This window comes from Zophobas morio, unplaced genomic scaffold, assembly GCF_036711695.1.
Source record: "Zophobas morio isolate AGI-343-1 ecotype UQ-CSIRO unplaced genomic scaffold, CSIRO_AGI_Zmor_V1 ptg000029l, whole genome shotgun sequence".
In the NCBI taxonomy this organism is placed as follows: domain Eukaryota; kingdom Metazoa; phylum Arthropoda; class Insecta; order Coleoptera; family Tenebrionidae; genus Zophobas; species Zophobas morio.
The window spans coordinates 845,235-864,147 of record NW_026972134.1 but is presented as its reverse complement, the minus strand read 5'-3'; the positions used below and the strand labels follow the sequence as shown (position 1 = coordinate 864,147).

Below are 18,913 nucleotides of genomic sequence, written 5' to 3'. Positions count from 1 at the left end.
AATTGAAAAAGAACTTGAAATATTAGAACAAGGAGTTTTAACTAAAGTTGATAATGCAACACCAATCGTCCCTATTGTTAAATCGAATGAGGGTGAGAATTTACGGTGATTTTAAAAGACCTCCCTTAATTGAACGATTTATTTGCTTCTATGGCAGGTGGTCAACGTTTTACAAAAATTGATTTGGCACAAGCTTACTTACAATTAGAAAATATCTTATTTTAAACCCTCATATCAATCTTCCAGATTAATGTTTAGTATTGCAAGTGCACCTGCAATCTTTCAACGTGACAGAAAAAAATTTAACGGATATACCTGGTGTATCAGTCTTATTGGATAATATCAAAATTACAGCGCTAAAAATGATAAACTTCATCTTGAAAGAATGGCTAAGGTATTATCACGTTAAGCTGCACATAACATCCGTGTAAATGTAACCAAATGTACATTTTTAAAAGATTTTATAGAATATTGTGGTTATGTGATGTGACAAATTTGCCATAAAAAGACTAAATACTAAAAGATCACTAAATAAATCAGAAATAAGACCTTTTATTGGGTTAGTTAATTCTCACGGAAGATTTATAAAAAATTGAAGCACAATTTTACTATACCACTTACGAATTTACTAAAAGATAAAGTTGAATTTAATTGGTCAAAAGAATTTGAATTGACTTTTAAAAAAATAAAAAATGAAAATCAATCGTATAAAGTATTAGCTTATTTTAATCCAAAATTAAAATTAATTCAAGCTACAGATGCAAGTTCTGTTACTGTTGCTGCTGTTCTTTCACACATATGTCTTGATGGTTTAGGAAGACCTTTACAGTTTCTCAAACACTTTCAAGCACCAAAGAGAAATATTCTCAAATTGACAAGGAAGCCTACAGTATAATTTTTGGTGTTAAAAAATTCTACCAGTATTTACACTTCCTACAGATCACATACCACTTGTACATATAGACAAGGTCTTAGTTAGAGATTACTTTGGCAAAACCAAGTGGAAATCTGGGAGTATTGCAGAGAAATTAGGAAACAATTTATTTAATTAAACTTAGAGACGGCACATAATTAGAAGCGCCATATAAACCAAATTACAAAATTTGCTTAATTAATTTAGGGCAGAAATTATTTTGCTTGATTAAATATTCTTATTCTTCGAAGTGGTAATAAATTGTCATCGTACGTGGCGTTAAAATGGATTGTTACAAATTGCATGATGGCTGTTGGATCGTCATCTGATGTATGAATGCATGACTTCCCGGGGAAAGATAGAAGTTGTTGGGTTTACAAAGCAGGGAGTGCGGTATTTTCCGGGGCAACGGGAAAACAAGGTTTATTAAATAACATTACAAAAATACAAGATTGTAAACTTCGGAGAAAATAAAGATTTTAAGTTCTATTACAATATATTATTCAAGATTTACTTTAACCACCTTAACAGTGTCCTTGCAAAATATCGATGCCGTCATCACAAAATTTTGCAATGGGAAAACTCACTTGAAACAAACGAGTAGCACGCTTGTTTACCTTTACGTGAACATTACATACATATCCTTATTTTAACTTATCAACTGTTATATTTATTCATAAAAACAGAATTAAAAAATAAATAAAATCTTTTATTTTTCGAAACTGCTGGATTTGATGTACTGTTCTTTATGGGCGAGGGAAATTCTGTTGAAATAATCTTGTACCAATTTTTTAAATTTTCTTATACAGGTGGCTAAAAAAATTAATTAATTGATTTGTATGTGCGTGTTACACACAAACTGGTACCTACATACCTCGTTATACGTCTTAAAACGGCACATACTACCACCTAATAATGGATAAATCACGACTTACCAAAATTTAATAAAAAGTAAAATGATTAAATAATACTCCTCTGAAGTTAGCGGCTATTACAACTAACATAGATTTAACTGATTTTCACATTCATCACAGTTTTAAACTATTATTTAAATACGTTTTATTGTTAATTCAAACTACATAATCGTCCTAGTCAACGCAGCTTACAATTCTGTACAAATTAACAGTTGTCACTCAAAATTTACAAGTGTATTTAACGGGTTATATAAACGGTATTATTTTCTACAGCAGTGGATACAGAAACAGTCTCCTAATAACACGCTGTTCATTGTTGATGTTTGTTTTCGATCTCTCAAATTACACAAGCTATATTTTTGTATGGCGTTTGAAGGATGATGATCCTTCAGTATATCCACTATGTACGCATACATTCTCTTGCCAGACAACCCATTCAAAAAAGGTCCCAATTCACCGACCGATTTTCAATTTTTTCAAAATTGATTTTTTATTTTTCAAGTTTTCTTTAAAAATTGACAATGTGGAATTGGTTGGATTTTCATCACCAAAATTAGGAGAACTATTTGTTAAACTATTTGTCACTCGTTGTCATGGTAACTACCTTCGGTTTTACGTATCGTAAAGCAGTAAGACCGGCTATTTTTCAATACCCCCTCGTAATTAATTCATCTTTATGGCTGGAAAAGCATACTGTTTGAATTTAAAACACACGGTATGACTTGGATGATACGATTGGATTTACAAAGTGCAGGTATTTGGAAATTATTTGATGATTAACATTCACAGATAGTACCAACGCTTCACAATTTACTTTTTTCATTATTTGTACTTGTGTTCATAAATCAGTAACTCAATTGATTATAATAAATATTGTCCACTGTACACGTATATCACACCAAATTATCATATTTAAAATAGTTTGATAAATGATGCAGATTCAAAAACAGCATGGTCTTAAGCAATAAATGCTAGCAATTTTTGAATTAAATAAAAAACATAAAAAATTTTGACTTACCTATCATATTAAAAACATGGAAATAACATAACCAAATTTTTTCTTCCGTTCATATCACAAACCTCGCAAAATTTAAAGCCACAAAGTTTGAAAAGTTCACACTGTTTCTACCCGGACGCGAGTTATACCAAAGTAACAAGTATGTTTCGCAAACGTTGAAAAATTCACCGTTCTTGAACACATTTCTAACAAACTCGCAAGTGCTATTTTTAGTATTTGCAATTGAAACGTTGGGCAAGACGTAAATTACTAAAATAATTTACTCATCGTCGGACTGTTAACATCACATTTTTAGAATTCCCTAAATCTATTATTAAAAAAATAACAAATATTTTAACTGTTAACAGTAATTACACTGCGAAATTTTAGTTAATTTTGGCTTCTTAATTTTGACGTTTTACGTCATTAATTCGGATGATACACCTTTATTTATTGTCCAAAAGTCGATTTTGCCCAAGATTTTTAAAAACATGTTCATTTATTTCGACATGACAGTCACTACTGAGAAGCGATGGCGTCAAGGCGCAAGCGTCTACAATCGAACGACGGCAAGTATTAAACGCACACCTACATCCCACAGCTGTGATAAAACAACAAGCTTCAGTGAGGTAGAGCTTTTTTTATTCTAAACGCTACTGTAACAAAAACTGGAATAATCTTTATAGTTGATTTCCTAAATTTTCCGCAAATTAAAATTAAAATTTATAAATATCCAAGTATTTCAACTACATAAAATAAAGTTTTTTTCAATAGTAGCCTAAAAACATACAATTATGGAGTTGTTGAAAGGTAGTTAAGTTTATCATTATAGAGTATAGACCATGGACGAATGAATATAATAACTAAGTGAAAGCTCAAATAAACAATTCCGCGCCAAAATGCGTGAAACCAATAAAATATGCTTCAATACGGCTGGCGCTCAGTGGCGTTTCTTAAAGGTATTCATAAGGGACCTCACATCTCAGAATCACATTCAATGAAAATACAAATTTTTAGAATATCTAAAATGTGAATTTTACTCATAGAAATTTATTTTGTATGATATAGTCATTAAAAAACCCAAACTCACACGAAAGTTTGAATGTTTGCAATACAGGGTGACTGCGAAATATATGCAAATATTTTAACCACGGCATCCCCCACCCTAGTAGAGTCGAAATATAGAAAAAACAAATTAAAAATCGAATGGGGCAAAACCCCCATGAACCATCCTCGATACGAAGGCACTGAGCCACCTTGTAAACAGAGTTGGAAAAACGTTCGAATAAAAACGACGTAAACACTTTCAGTTTCCATTAAAAGTAAAACCGACTTTTTGCTGCTTATGATTCCCTCATTCATGCATTCATTCATCGTAAAAAGTCAGTGCGAAAGATTATTCGTTGGAGGACAAATGGTGGTCCTAAAAAGGACCGATTTTTGGTAATGCTGCAGGGGGACTGTTGCTTCTGACGGATGTTTGGTCCTTGCCACAACGATTCTGCATGGTTTATTGCAACAAAAATAAGAGCGAACTAGAATACTACTACCTTTTTACAATAAATGTTGAAAATGTCGTCCTTGACTCGCAATACAGGATTCAACACGGCGCAACATGTTTTCACGGATACGTAAAAAAACTCCGGGTAACAACCATTCGCAGTAGATTACACGACGTGGAAAATCAGCGGGCTCCAATGCTTGCACTTTTTGAACGTGGTATGGATGTAGGCCTTGTTCTTTTAATGTACGATGCACTACAGACTGTGAAACCCCAACTTCAGCTGCAAGTCGGCGAGTGCTGATCTCGGGCTTTTCTTCGACGAGTTCCAAAATGTGTTCTTCCGCCTACAGTATTCTTTCGATCCTACCACGGCCACGCCATATCAGGTAATACGGTCGTCGCTCGCAAGTATTAGGTAATGAAAAAGGCTATAATTAATATATACAAGAAAACCCAATTTATTTCCCGAAAAGCTCATTTTTTAACAACAAAATAAATACATGTTGATCACTGTAGTACCGTGCATTAGCACAATAAAAACATAAAATATCGGGTGGAATTACTGTTTTGGAAATTTCATTCTACCCTATAAAATTTTATTGGCAATAACGAGACGGACAATAGTACAATTGTAAGAAATATTTATGGCTCACACCAGTTCACCCAAATTTGTCAGAGAACATTTAGGCGCTAGTTGTACGCACAGGGTCAGACTTCCGGCACGAGACAACTTTAATTTGTAAATATCTCTTGCTTATTGTACAACTGTCCGTCTCGTTATTGCCAATAAAAGTTTAAATGGAGAATGAAATTTCCGTAACAGTGCAAACAATTTCCGCAAACTTAATACTGTTACAACAAATTTACACGACTAATCACACAGCGATTATGTACACAATAATTCGGACTCGACTGGAGTAGATTTCACTAGGCTCTACTTCTCCCATTGCCTGAACTACACTGACTGCTCCCGATGGTGGTTCTCATTTCATTAGCACAATGAGTCACCCATCATCGCCGCACATACTAGAAAACCCATAGACATCGTACCAGGGCGACGTATGGGTTTATTTCATAAGAATACTCTATAAATGGTTTCACTTCAACGATAACAACAAATCAACAAATATGTAAATGACTGCAGTAAGTACCGCATTTCGCTCACTGCAAAATGCCGCCCTTCTCTGATGTTTGCTCAATCGCTTTTTATTTACAGGGGGCGGACACTGTAGTCTTACTATTTTCTATCTACGACCAACAGTTTGTCAGGCAGTTGAGAAACCGACAATCTAGAGAAAGGTACATGCCTTAAAATGTGTTTCAGCAAGCATAACCACTATTTGGCATGTAAGTAAGCAGAGAAAAATGTTGTGCCTCGGTGGAATTCGAACACCACGCCTCTCGCTCTCCGGGCAAGTATCCTAACCACTGGACCACGAGGCCACTTATCGAAAGTACAGGCAGCTTAGGCAATTTACCTTCTTCAAACGTTCATCATATTAGTAATAATACAATTAATATTTATGTATATGGATTACCTAAACAATAAATTTTTTGAAAAATTTTGCGAAATTGGAAAAAATCTTGTATGATAGGTACACCTGAATAAACGATTTTTATCCATTCAAAAACATTATCACACTCAGCTTCGCCTCGTGTGCTAAACTGTTTTTTCGTTGCATAAAATTCACTTTTATTCACTTATACCATAAATAGCTATTATTAATTTTTGTATATAAAGGATACGTTTTTTTCATTGCATTAAAAGCGTGAAAAAAGTGTCATCCAGTTTAATTTTTAACGCATTTGAATGAAAAAATGTGTCGTAGCATGCCATTTTTTAACGGAAGACATTCAAAAGCAAAACATAGAAGCCTGCCGCTGCTATGACGATTCATCAACACATTTGTCAGAAATTAAAATGCATCCAATTTGTATCAGTTTACTCGGTGTTTTGTGGTAATTTGTGTGCTCGCACAATGGAAGCGACGAAGATTTCTCGTGCACCCCTGAAGAATTGTCAAGACGGCAAGTACGGCTACATTTAATACCTAGATAATCTAGATATGATCCAAAATAAAAAGTTTTTGAAGTAGGTGGTTGTTGAGCTTTGTTACGAACGTGAACAAAATTTTGTATGCAACTCGTGAGTAAAGTGACTTTTCTTCACTCCGCAGATTTGCGCACTCGTCTTCGGTTTTAGAGTACGAGAAAAGTGGTCTCTCGTTTCCGTCTATCTGGTGTTTGTATCCATTTTTATTTGACACGTAATCTCCGAAACTACAGGACCAATTGTCAAATTTTTGTATGTATATTAAGAATATCATGTAGATGGTTAAACGCTAAGTAAAATTTGGCTAATCTTCCCCACTACCTATTGGATGACGTCATCTCCAAGATTTATAATAGTAAGTTTTTTTTTTTAATTCTATAAAATAAGATACTCTTGCACTTGTGGTGTATGAATCCGTGTTGAATTTTTATCTTAGAATTTTGCAAACGTTTTAAAATTAACGTAATCATGATAAATCGTTAAGCAAAAAGTATTCGTTTATCCCCTCCCAAAAAATTGATGACGCCATCTCAAAATTTGGTCAAATAAATCCTCTCTGAAATATGCAAAATATTATGACTGCATACTGGTAGTTTATCAACGCACTCATAGTTTTTAGAATTACTTATCCAGGGTGACTCAAACAATTAATGGATGAGTCAATTTATTTAATTGGTTAAATAGGGAACGGTTAACACCATTTTTTTGAAAATTTGGAAATATAATACTGTCATCATTAGTAAGGTATTACGTTGCACCTATCCAAAGTAAAATACGCGTCTCTGCAAAAAATGTTGATGACCTCATCACAAAATTTTATGAACGGAAAACTCATTTGAAACTTATGCGCAGCGCGCTATTTTACATTTATTTTAACGTTACACACATACAGTGGCGGCCAAAATAAAGTAGAACACTTTTTTCCCTAGTGTATATCTTTCAAATTTGTATTAAATGTCATTATTAATGTATTCTTACGAACCGTCCGGGTACGACGTCTATGGGCCATCGACAACTTTCTAGTGTATACGGAAATGACTCATCGTTGAGGACAGCGGCCGGCGCTCGCAAGAGAAAGGTCTGGAAGCGGAAGTCACGATGGATTCCACAAAGACCTGGATCATGAAACTTCTAAAAGGAGAGTATGACTTTAAGTAGAGGCCACCTTCTGGAAGTTGCGCCGGAATTATTTTTGTACATAATCGTTGTGTAATTAGTGGTGTAAATTTGAGTTACTAAGAAATAAATTGTTGAGTTTAACCCACGCCGATTTTAATTACCCGTTCAACGTAACAGTATATTCACTTTATTTTTGGGGCCACTGTACAGTCGTATTCAATGAGAAAGCGTACAACTCCTATGTTCGTTTTCTACTAATTTTTGCTATGTGAATGGGGTTAATATAGTATTGTTGGTTGCGTATATAATTTTTAACTAATAATAATAAATAGAATTTTGTTAAAAATATCAAGGAAACTTGTAATTGTATGTAACATTATTAGTCCAAGACATAACACAATAAGAGCGTAACATTATACATATACACAAATTTATGTCAATTAACGTAAGTATAGCCGTAACTATACGTACGACAAAGTTGAGTTAACGCTAACCTTACGTCTTCGAAGACGGACGTATTAAATAACGGGATTTACAATTGAGAGTTTTTGCAAAACGTTACGACTGTACGATGTACAGGGGCAACAACAAATGCTAAAGTAGCCTCATTTTACACAGTTTTGTCGTATGTGAGACAGTTTTCATTGCGCAAGCAATAGAAAATACCTACAATAGTGCATGTTTGAAAAGTTTGCAGTTTTGCTCCAAAATGAATTTTCCTGACAAATCTTATTCAAAAAATGTTAATAATGATCCTAAGAATGGCTAAAAAAACTCTTAACTTATCGCAGATTGAATACAACTGATTTTCTTAGTGCAACGGAACTAGACGGACCTACGTTAAATCACAGTTAAATTATCCGTCCGCTAATTTAGCGGACGTAATTACGTCTTTTAAATAGCAAGCTAGCTAAGCAACCCAAACCACAGTAGCCCAAACGTTAGCGTATACGTCTTTTAGAAAAACGCTATGCAAAATCTCTCTAAAAACTATTAAATTTAGCGCTAATGGCATAATAGTTTTAAACTTGAATCACAGACTATATACTTGAACGTTGTTAGCACTAGCACCAGTGCTAGCACTACTTTCTATTGCGTAGTATATAAAATATAAATGTCAATTGGTTGTTCCCAAAGATATTGAGTAGAAGTACAAATAAAACCTCTTTGGTTGTTCCAAAGAAGAAGAAGAACTAGTATACAGGAGGGCGAAACTTATACTGGTGACTGAAAAGTTCGTTGACATTAATTTGTTGCATCGCGCTTCTTTAAATTGACTGTTCTGTGGTAGTGCACAGTAGTGTTCTGTGTCAACTGTCAATTATTCCTAACCTAACAAAAATTTACGTCCAACAGGGACGAAGAATTGGTCAAAATTTTAATATTAATCTAAATACCAAATCTACCAACAGTCACATATTTGGCTATTATGTCCGAAAGTGTTTCAGAATATGAAAAATTTAAGCAAGATTCTCGAATACCATGTAGGTATGGTGATAAATGTTACCAAAAAAATCCCGCGCATTTGGAAAAATACAAACATCTACCAAAAAAATTAAAAAGAAAGGTAATGAACTATGTATTGCCATTGACGACATTTAACTAAAATTTGTAGCATAACATGAAGTTAACGCCTTTAAAAAAAGTTAAATTAGACTCAGAAGTTGAAGCACAAGAATCGGCAGAAACCAACCATGAAATAGATGAAGAAACTTCTGGCAGCATCAGTCAGAAAGAACAGAAAAAGGAGTGTATCTCTTCTAGTGACTCTGAACAAAATGATGAAATAGTCAACGAAAAAATTTTGATTAAGGATCAGCTCGATATTTCAGAAGAGACTTTGGAAAAGTCACCCGAAGGTGACACTAAACCACAAATGAGTGAACAAGATAACAATAAAGATGAAACGGTTGCAAGCAAACCTTTTAATCCAAAAGAATTTATCAGGGCTAGATTTCTGGTAAATATGCCAAAAGATTTTTATGATTTTTGGGATTTCTGTAAAGAATTAAAGCCAACAGCTCCTAGTGAAGCCTTAAAGAGTGTTGGATTAGAACTAATAGGGCCCTATGATGTTCTTGCTGACAAGTTCAAACACATTAAAAGATCACCTGAAGAATACTTACGACATTGGAGATATTATTATGATCCTCCAGAAGTCTTTGCAGTAATTAAAGATGATAATAGTACAGGATATCATATAGGGTATTTTTATGATTCACCTGATGAGCCCCCTGTGTTTTTAATTAGTAATTATGGAACAAAAGATGGAGTTTTTACAAAAATGGGTGACAACATTTTTGCTGCTCTGCAGTAAGTATAAATTTATGCTTAGTTTATGGTTATACTAATATCTTCCATAGTTTGTATTTAGTGGAAACAAAAAAAACTGGAGATCCGTTTAAAAAGTTGCAAGTAGGCAAATTATTGGTATCACTAAACAAAAGAATCGAATCATTAAATTTAAATGTTTCTCAACATAGTCAGCAAATGAAAGAACGACAGCTTAAGGTCGTTGCAAAAACATTTAACAAAATAGGACTTGTTGTTCCCTATAATAAAAAGTAAGTATATAAAGTGATGATAAGCCATGATACACCTAATTATTTCTTCATTATTATTTGTTATAGAACACAATTAGGGTATCGTAATCTAGCAATGGAGGATAAAGATTTAATAACTTTGTTGAATAAACTGGAAAAGGCAGCTCCAGAACAAAGGTCAAAATATTTATCTGATTTACAACCTGTTCTTACATATGCAAACATAGCGTTAGATGAATGCGATTTTGGTACAGGTATAAAACTTGGATGGGAACTACTCTATCATGGAATTGACAGTTTGAATTCTACAATATCACAGTTTTTATCAAATTCATATAAGCTACTCAATAAAGAAGCTTTTGCTAAAATAGCTGAAGCACACATGAACAAGAGAAAAAAAGGATGCAACTTAAGTATTATTTAGCTATGCATATTTTTAGTGAACTGTAATGAATAAATGCCTTTTCCTAATCTTCCTACTTTATGTAGTTCCACTGGAACCATGTTACATAAAACCATTTCAAATCACAAAGAGAAAAGTACAAACATCTGCATCTTATATTAATTAAAAAAAAAAAAAAAAAATACAACTCCACAAAGTATACAGGTGGAAATACAGACGTAATATTCTTCAACCAGATGAACCAATTTTGAGTCCACCAAAATTCTTTTTCAGCAGTTGACCTGTATAAAATGAGTTGAAGTCTAACCTGCAAATAAAATACAATTAATTTTCAAAGTTTATACTAGTAAATTTCTCACCAAAGTAGAGAGGAACATCAGTAGGAAAAGGAAGTAAGGTTTAATGTTAATTTCTCTTCAAACTTCACAAAAATGAAGTAAAATATAAATAAAAAACATGAGTTCATCATATTTACCTATATAATAAGTTGAAAAGTCTATCATGTTCACTGCTGTCCCGGTTGAGATCATTAATTTGATCCAATAGGTTGACTAAAGCTACCGAAAATTGTACGTCAAATAAAGACATTTGTTCTTTAAAGCTGGGTACGGCAGCAGCAGGACTCTGTAAATTGTCTTGAAAGGCTTTTTCATTCTAAAGAAAAATCAGCAATATGTAAAAACTGTTAACGAATTTTTAAAAATGAAGGCAGTTAGTAACACAGCATGCTTACAAACATGTTTTAAAGTGTAGATGACAATAGTATCAACATGCTCTAACAGACAAACCGTTAAAAAATTTTTGAAAAAATCACAATAGATATGTGATCTTAATTGAGTACAATGTCTCCAAGAATACTGCAAGGTCAAAGAATTATGTTTGGAAACGGAAGCTAGATCAAATCGATTATAAAGGTGTTATCAAAACAATATGGAACACGACGGCAGCATTATTACAACAATATTTTATAAAGGCTGGTACAAAATTCGATCGAATTAAGGGCGTTACACTTTTGTCGGTAACAAGAGCTTGAGATACCAAAAAAAGGAACTTCAAAGATTGCCAAAGAAACAGAAAGTTCTGCTGCGTTAAACTATGAAGAATACCAGGAAATCTGCAGATGAAATTTTATCTTATGGCGTCTGTTGAACTTGATGGAGCCGCTTCTTGTTTGATGGACTAGTTCAGTGATGAACTATCAAGTTTTGTTATCAAACAAAGGATCTCCAACTGGTAGAATTAAATTATAATCCCACCTTTCCAAAGATATGTGAGAGAGGAAGCCAAACATGTGCAAATACGAAATGGCTCCTTACGAATTCAGAACATCCTGTATTGTGTCCTGTTCGACTTTTCACAAAATTACTATCAAGAAGAGGTATTAGCATTACAACAAAGAGATTGTTGTGGACGATTGGTACAAAAATTCGCCAGCTGGAGTAAACACTTTTAGTGGACCAAAACCTCTGCAGAAAAATAAGTTTAGCTATTTAATTAAATCTGGAATAGGTGAACAAGAAGCTATGAAGATAACGGGACATAAAAGATCGAGTTCCATAAAGACATATTTACAGCTAAACTAGGTTGGTTAATAGATTGATGTAAAATTGTTTATAATTATTGTATTTTAGTATTATGTGCATGGAATATTCTTGCAAAACACAACTGGTGGAATGAATATTTTTGGGAAATTTCCGTCGCAACATAAATTTCGTCTAAGTAATAAATCGTCTGAATTGTTACAAATATTCATCCTACTCATGGTGTTACTATTAACAATACAATTAGGAGTATTAAATTTTATAAAACTATTACGACGATACATCAGGAAATGGAGGGCGAAACAAATTTTTGTTTATAATAATTCCATGACAACAATAACTTACTATTTCATAATAGTTATTAAAAGGGTGGATAATTTTAGCATTAACAAATAATTAATGATTTCTGCAATGGAAAAAAAAATTATACACGACAACAAAGGAAAAAAAAACATCTCGTGAAAAATAATTCACTCATGGCGAATAGTGGGTTCATGCACGAACATTGAAGATTTAATTTAATTTAACGTAACTCTAAAGTTGCCCAGTTCACAACTTTTAGTGGTAAGTTGAATGAAAATGTGTTTGCGCATGTCCGTCAACGGTCAAATCATATCTTTGATTATTTTATGTTCTCTTCATGAAGGAAAAAATATATCACTTCAATGTTGTAAATAAATAAATACTCTCCGGGTACAACTTGTCTTTTGTTCGTCAGGTTTGACAATTGCATTTTTAAGGAATGCAAATTGCGCAAGCGTCATTGGTAATTTAATCATTTAAGAGGTACATGCACTGCTTTTAAGTTACTTTAAATTAAATGAATAAGTGTTAAATTTTCGTGCATGAACCGCCACTCATAAATTAAGACCTTTCAGTTGATAGTTAAAATGTCCCTTTATCGTCTTGTATGACAAGTAATACTCGTTCGGACAGTGCCGGTTCATCTTAAGAAATTTAAGTATTACAAATGGTACTTTTACGGCATTTATCGACAATTCAATAAAAAAGTTATTTCGAAAAAACAAATGGAACATGAAGTAATAAAAGAAAAGCAGGGTACAACACTCATTGTCGAGTGAAAGATACACAATTTATAGGATTATTTTCTCCTCAATTTTGAAATTTGGTCAAAACTCATTGTTTTAGTGACAAATCGAAGGAAAATGTATGTTCATTAAAAATATTAATTATGCAACTAGTGAATATTGCAATGCCACCAGTACCAAGGAAACTCTCGAAAACCAAAAGCCACCATAATTTTTACGCCGTTACAAATTGTTATCTTTCACACAGAACATGAAATGAAGAACTGGGTTTTACACATGCTAGGTCAATGTGTAAAAAATTACATATACAATATGTAAAAGCTCAAGCTGGTGACGTGTTGAAAATAATCAAATACCTGATTGAATGACTCATACAATGAGTTTGGTAATGAACCGAGTTCAGCTTCCACAAAGTATCGCTGCGTCCGCTATGAAGAGCGAGTGAAAAAATAAAATGAAAATTTAATAATAAAACTTAGATTAAAAACAGCATTGTGTACAATGTATCTGATGTGCGACTTTACTTGATTTTACCTCGGATTAGTTGTAAAATAATTAAGAGCAACATAATGTACATGAAAGCAGCAAATATACACAAAACAAATGCAACTATAAATTAGTACAAACAATAAATCAGAATATGTTAAATAACCAAATTTTAGCGTACCTAACACAAACGGTAAACAGCCAGTAAGCTTATGATGTGTATTTGTTAAAGAATTTGATGAATATCTACATACCTGCATGAACTGACAAAATTCCACACAAATGGCTAGCAGTTTTGTTATTGTCCTGAGAATAGGGGGTATTGTGAGCATACAGTCTTTCAAACAACTATCCAAAAAGTCGCAATGGCAAGCTAATATTTCATCTACGTTATTGACCTACAACAGATGAATATTTTTAACATTATTTTGAACCAGGAACATGCCTACCTTTCCAATTTTTTGTAGAAACATGCACCAATGAGGTTCAATTACTTCAACCATCATATGATACTCCAAATTCTGAACACAATGCAGCATCCTCTGACGCAAAGCAAAAGCAGTTCTGTAGTGTTGTGCATCTTCAAAGTGAAACTTTTTTGCAACCTTATTACATTTCCAAACTTGACATATCATTCTTTCTACATATTTACAATAAAATAAATGCCGAAAAATCATTTGGTAGCAAGCCAAAGATTTTCTGTTCAGGATCAAAGATAACGGCCAATGAACTTCGTAACTGAACGCAAACGAATCAATTACAAGAAGTTTTTGTCGATCGTAGGAGGTGCGATAATCTGGAAGTTAATAGATGTGATCATCAGCACATTTTGGTCTGGTAACTGTATTACTTGAAATAATAATAAAATTACCTTGTTCCAGATTTGTTTGAATAGTGAGTATTTTAAGCATCTGAAATTGTAAATCATATGGCAACAGTTCAGTTCTCAAATCATCTTTGTACCGATCATTGACAGCACTGGATAATCTTAGAGCCAAATCCATTAACGACTCAATGCGTCCTTGGATCACGTCTCCGACATCCTTACTTAGTTCCTTCTCGCATAAAGTTAAAAACGTAACAATGAAATCTCCTTGATCCAATAAAAAATAATGCTTAACAGATTTTAATCTTCCCAACAGATCTTTCTCCTTCAAAACCAGATCTAGTAATATCTGACTTGCGAATTTGTAGGCATTTTCTATGGCTTCTATGTAGTGCTTTTCCTCGATTTTGTACAATATTGGGCGTACTTTATTTTTTACGGGTTTTCCTAAAGTTATTCGGGTTGAGGACGAGACAAATCATATTCTAAAAAACTTACCACATTGTCTAATAACATTCAAATATTTGCCTGCTTTTAAAATTATGTCAGCTACAGATTCCAAAAACTTTGGGATCTTTTCTCTTTCTATAGAATATTTTTTATCCCAATAATCAGCTGAATAGTCCACTGGCATGTCTTCCTTTTGTATAACTTCATTATCTTTTACGAGAAACTATTAAATGAAAATGTTTTTTAGTACTGAGGAAATAAAATCAAAATTAAACTTTATAAAAATGTTTAAACAAATCAGAGACATAGTAATCTTTGTTGTATCTTTTTTTCCTACATTTGTTTCGTTCCATCAGGGAAAATTTAGGTAAATGATATTTAATTTTTATATGCTGTCAAAAAAATACATTAAAAATCAGACGATTACAAAGAATCTATTGAAATCATCATTTTGGCAGCTTCATTTGAAAAATTTTAAATTGAAATTTTTTTCTTTTTCGATATATTTTCGACACATATTATTTCCTATTGTATTAATGCGGTCTCAATTTTATTATATTTTAATGTCGAAATTCTTATACCTTGTAAATTGTTAAATTAACAAAAAAATGCATTCTACATACAGAGAATATTAAAATAAATTAATGATCAAAACTAATACCTATATAGGAAATTACGTGCGGTCACTAAAAATCGTCCTCTAGCTGGGATAGATTTGCAGCTGTTATAAGTAGCAGACAAAATAAAAAAGACAGGTTACTCGTCCAGCACCAATTTGAAGACTATTTAGATTTCAAATAATCGCAACACTTCCACCTAGGCGAAAATTGCAAGATATGAATATTATATATAGTGAACCAAGAGTTATAAGGTTATATGGCCATCATAAAATCATCCCATTGTGTCGAAGTTAAGTTGTTTACAATAGAAAAGGTTTTAGGGTCGTAAATAACATGTCCACTGCAGCTCGACCGGCTCTTGTGGTTTCGTTCAGGAGCGGCTTTCACTAAATATGAAAATCCACCACTCCACTATTTCTTTACTACCTGCAGCCGCTGAGGGTTCCGAAATAACCACTCGCTTTGAAGGCCGGCCCTGTTAAATATGAGCAAGAAATGTTTAGAAGATGATTTATTGCCAACCGGTAAGCTTAGTGCGAACCACACAAAGGGGGTATTTATTTGCGGGCAACTACTTTTATGATGGCCATATAACCTTATAGCTCTTGGTTCACTATATATATATGTTTCAGGGAAAGCCGGAAATCAGTGATTGTTAGCTTTCGCTAGTCAAAGTTAACCTTTACTAAAACGTGCCGTGAAAATTAGAAAATACGAATACAGTCGTTTCCAAAAAATTTCGGGCAAGATGAGCAAATCAGGTTCTCATAGATCAATGAAAAGCAATAAGAATATGACTTTCATGTCAGTCATTTGGGTGAAATTTTTTGGAAACGACGCGACGGTATGAATTTACTTTTCCTAGTTAATGTTAACAATTACTATCTAACCTTAGTAAATATGTATCTTTCTGCTCTACGATGTTGTCAGTGAACATAATCTCAAAAACATACATTTATCATACATAAAATGTTTTAGTTTTTTTACCTATTTGTTCGTTGAGTATAGTTTACGTATGTTTTTTGTCATATATTTATCATAAAAATGTTTTTGTTTGTTTTTTAATTTTTTGGTAATTTACTGCAAGTTGGGTTTTTTTGGTCATATTTTTATGTTATTTACTGACTGACTCAGTAAGAGCTAATATTCCCTAGTGATTGTTAGTCGCTGTATTTCCAGCATTTCCTGTAACATATATGTATATGTATTTGGTAATAGACTATTATTACAACTTTTCTACTAATCAGCAATAAATAAGCATTGTAATGCAATTATTGTGAGGAAGTTCCAATTTTATGTTTTCTTAAGCTTTTTTCGTTGACAAAATGGAAAAATGTAGGTTTTTCTCGTCCGTCTGTCTGCCTGTTTTATGTCTGTTAAGAATTTTATTATACAAAAAATTAGAACTAGTGAAATGATTACTTGAAAATTTTAAGCATACTGAAAATATGAAAATGAAAATGGTAAAACACTAATCAAAATGTGTTTACTTGTCTTACCTCACTAATAGGGTCTGAAATAATTCCTCTATATATCCACATTCCCAACATCTTCATATAAGGCAAGCATGCAGCTTCCATCAAACTAACGCATCTTTGTTGAGTTCTCTCATCACCAATTGAGCCTATTATATGATCATGAAGCAAACTTAAAACTTTCCCACCTCTTGCATCTGACTACAATGAATAAAATATGATTTTATCAAATCAGTTTGCAATAGAGTCATCCTTGGATGGGAAATTATCAACTGACAATTTGAATTTCGCACAAATATATGTGTTCACTCAAAGGATGACCCATGTGTAAATTATTCTGATCATATAAGAATATTAGAAATACCTTACTAATAGTTGAAGCTATATTGGCTGTAACACCCAACGCTTGCAATCTTTTCTGAACATAAAACCAAAGCTTTTGTAAATTCAAATTATCTGCTAAAAATTCATCTTGCAACTGTGTTATATAAATCTGGAAGTCAATTATGTATGCACTGCTTAATAATATTATAAACACTTACAATATGTTCCTTCAATATTGAATTCATTACTTCAGCTAATGCATTGTTCACTTGTCCAAACTCAAATCGCATCTTCTCTTCTGTAAATCTCTGTATAATGGAATAATGACTGGCAATTGGTAAAATCTGTCTAACCAATTCTTGTAATGGAAGAGGTACATTATCATTAATTTTAAAAGTCCTTGGGCCATATAAATCATTCAGTTCTTCAGCTTCTATATAACAACCTGGCAGACCAATCAAAACATTTAAGAGATCTTCTATGAGTATATTTTCTTGGGATACTGCAGGTACTGTAGCACACACAGTATTGAAGCTTTGTGTAGAAAAATCCCATGATAAAGTTGGTCGCCTTTGGACCCATGAAATCATGGATGGAGTAGTTGCTCTAGGTAGTGTAGTTGATACATTCAAAATACTGACCGAGTGTGAATCATTCTGTGATCTTTTTAAAGCTTCCTTTTTCAGACGATTTTTTACGTGAGGTAAATCATCCCTAGTGATTTCAAATTTTTGTTCAGATGCTGTGTGTTTAGCCATTTTATACAACATGGACTTAACTCCAGGATCTTGTGATATCTGATATAAAAGTTGTACATATGGTCCTAAACAATCCACACTGCAAAGAATGTTTTTATGTTTAAAGAAATTGGCAAAGCGTTCTTACTTTTTCTGTTTTAAATCCTCAAACTTTGCAAGGAAAGGTTCAGAATTTTTCAAATCTTCAGCAATCCGTTGAACATAATTTTGAACTGCTATCTGTGAACCAGAACATTCTTTACCAGCGCTGTTATTTATGCTTTTTTGTAAAGTGTCCACGAGTTTTTCAGGTGGATTTTTTCCTCTGTAAACACGAGAACTTTACAGAATGCAATTCTGGAAAATACACAGTTTTTCATACCCTAATGACTTTAACAATTCTGCAACTAAATGTTGAAGTTTAAATTCACTCATGATTCAATATGCGTATTATTTTAGTGTCAGTTTTCACTTTTAAACTTTTCAATTAACAAGCTAACAACGGATTTAGTGTATTTGTCATCATTTTCATAACCTCAACAAATTAAAAACAAATCGTAGGAAGGGTTTGCGCCTTTGCGCAAGCGTAGACCCGTTCACGACCCGTTCAAAAAATTTCCATGTATCAACGAGCAAAGAATAATGATATGATGTGGGAAATGATTAAAGGTTGAGATGTTAAAAAATTTATCTAAAAATAAAATGTGCAAAATATGGTGAGTCTGTTGTATTATACTTCAGCTTTATCATTGCTCTTTGTTGTTGTTTTTTGATTTTTACAGGAATTTATTTTTAATTTTCTCACTTGAGTAGTTAAGAAGTTTCAAGTATTTACTGTGTTTCAACACTGATGAAGAGAATCAAGAACTAAAAATTCAGTTCTGTTGCTTAGTAGTTTAAAATTTTTATAAGTACAGTCGTATTCAATAATGAAAAAGCGTACAACTCTATGTTCGTTT

The 18,913-nt window shown here is 32.9% G+C and overlaps 3 protein-coding genes across 4 annotated transcripts in view; 1 reads left to right on the top strand and 2 right to left on the bottom strand.

Moving 5' to 3' along the window:
• The window catches only part of LOC135137501 (uncharacterized), a 35,252-nt gene extending 31,917 nt beyond the window's left edge, over window positions 1-3,335 (bottom strand). For both annotated transcript variants that reach the window (XM_064067184.1, XM_064067182.1), the window contains exon 1: window positions 2,846-3,335. The gene's annotated coding sequence lies outside the window, so the exon portion shown is untranslated. The remainder of the gene's footprint in view (window positions 1-2,845) is intronic.
• A 5,267-nt stretch (window positions 3,336-8,602) lies between these two features.
• On the top strand, window positions 8,603-10,514 carry LOC135137217 (histone PARylation factor 1). Its single transcript, XM_064066812.1, has 4 exons — window positions 8,603-9,067; window positions 9,116-9,813; window positions 9,864-10,064; window positions 10,131-10,514. Exons 1-4 carry the CDS (start codon window positions 8,930-8,932, stop codon window positions 10,465-10,467), a joined length of 1,374 nt encoding a protein of 457 aa, XP_063922882.1. The 5' UTR covers window positions 8,603-8,929; the 3' UTR covers window positions 10,468-10,514.
• A 69-nt stretch (window positions 10,515-10,583) lies between these two features.
• LOC135137216 (gamma-tubulin complex component 2-like) lies at window positions 10,584-18,529 on the bottom strand. The gene is made up of 12 exons (XM_064066811.1): window positions 18,337-18,529; window positions 18,103-18,279; window positions 17,436-18,054; window positions 17,258-17,386; window positions 16,918-17,094; window positions 14,847-15,021; window positions 14,394-14,795; window positions 13,972-14,318; window positions 13,777-13,920; window positions 13,393-13,464; window positions 10,922-11,100; window positions 10,584-10,753 (listed from the first exon to the last, which is right to left on the bottom strand). The coding sequence occupies exons 1-12, from the start codon at window positions 18,387-18,389 to the stop codon at window positions 10,675-10,677; spliced, it is 2,553 nt and encodes an 850-aa protein (XP_063922881.1). The 5' UTR covers window positions 18,390-18,529; the 3' UTR covers window positions 10,584-10,674.
• Between the last annotated feature and the right edge of the window lie 384 nt (window positions 18,530-18,913).

Excerpts from the sequence above, each read along its gene's own strand:
- LOC135137217 (XM_064066812.1), top strand. The coding sequence starts at position 8,930 with ATGTCCGAAAGTGTTTCAGAATATGAAAAATTTAAGCAAGATTCTCGA. Across the intron at positions 9,068-9,115 it reads CAAAAAAATTAAAAAGAAAG|CATAACATGAAGTTAACGCC; the intron begins GTAATGAACTAT and ends TAAAATTTGTAG. Across the intron at positions 10,065-10,130 it reads GTTGTTCCCTATAATAAAAA|AACACAATTAGGGTATCGTA; the intron begins GTAAGTATATAA and ends TATTTGTTATAG.
- LOC135137216 (XM_064066811.1), bottom strand. The coding sequence starts at position 18,389 with ATGAGTGAATTTAAACTTCAACATTTAGTTGCAGAATTGTTAAAGTCA. Across the intron at positions 17,387-17,435 it reads CAATATTGAAGGAACATATT|ATTTATATAACACAGTTGCA; the intron begins GTAAGTGTTTAT and ends ATTGACTTCCAG. Across the intron at positions 10,754-10,921 it reads CTTTTCAACTTATTATATAG|GTTAGACTTCAACTCATTTT; the intron begins GTAAATATGATG and ends TTTTATTTGCAG.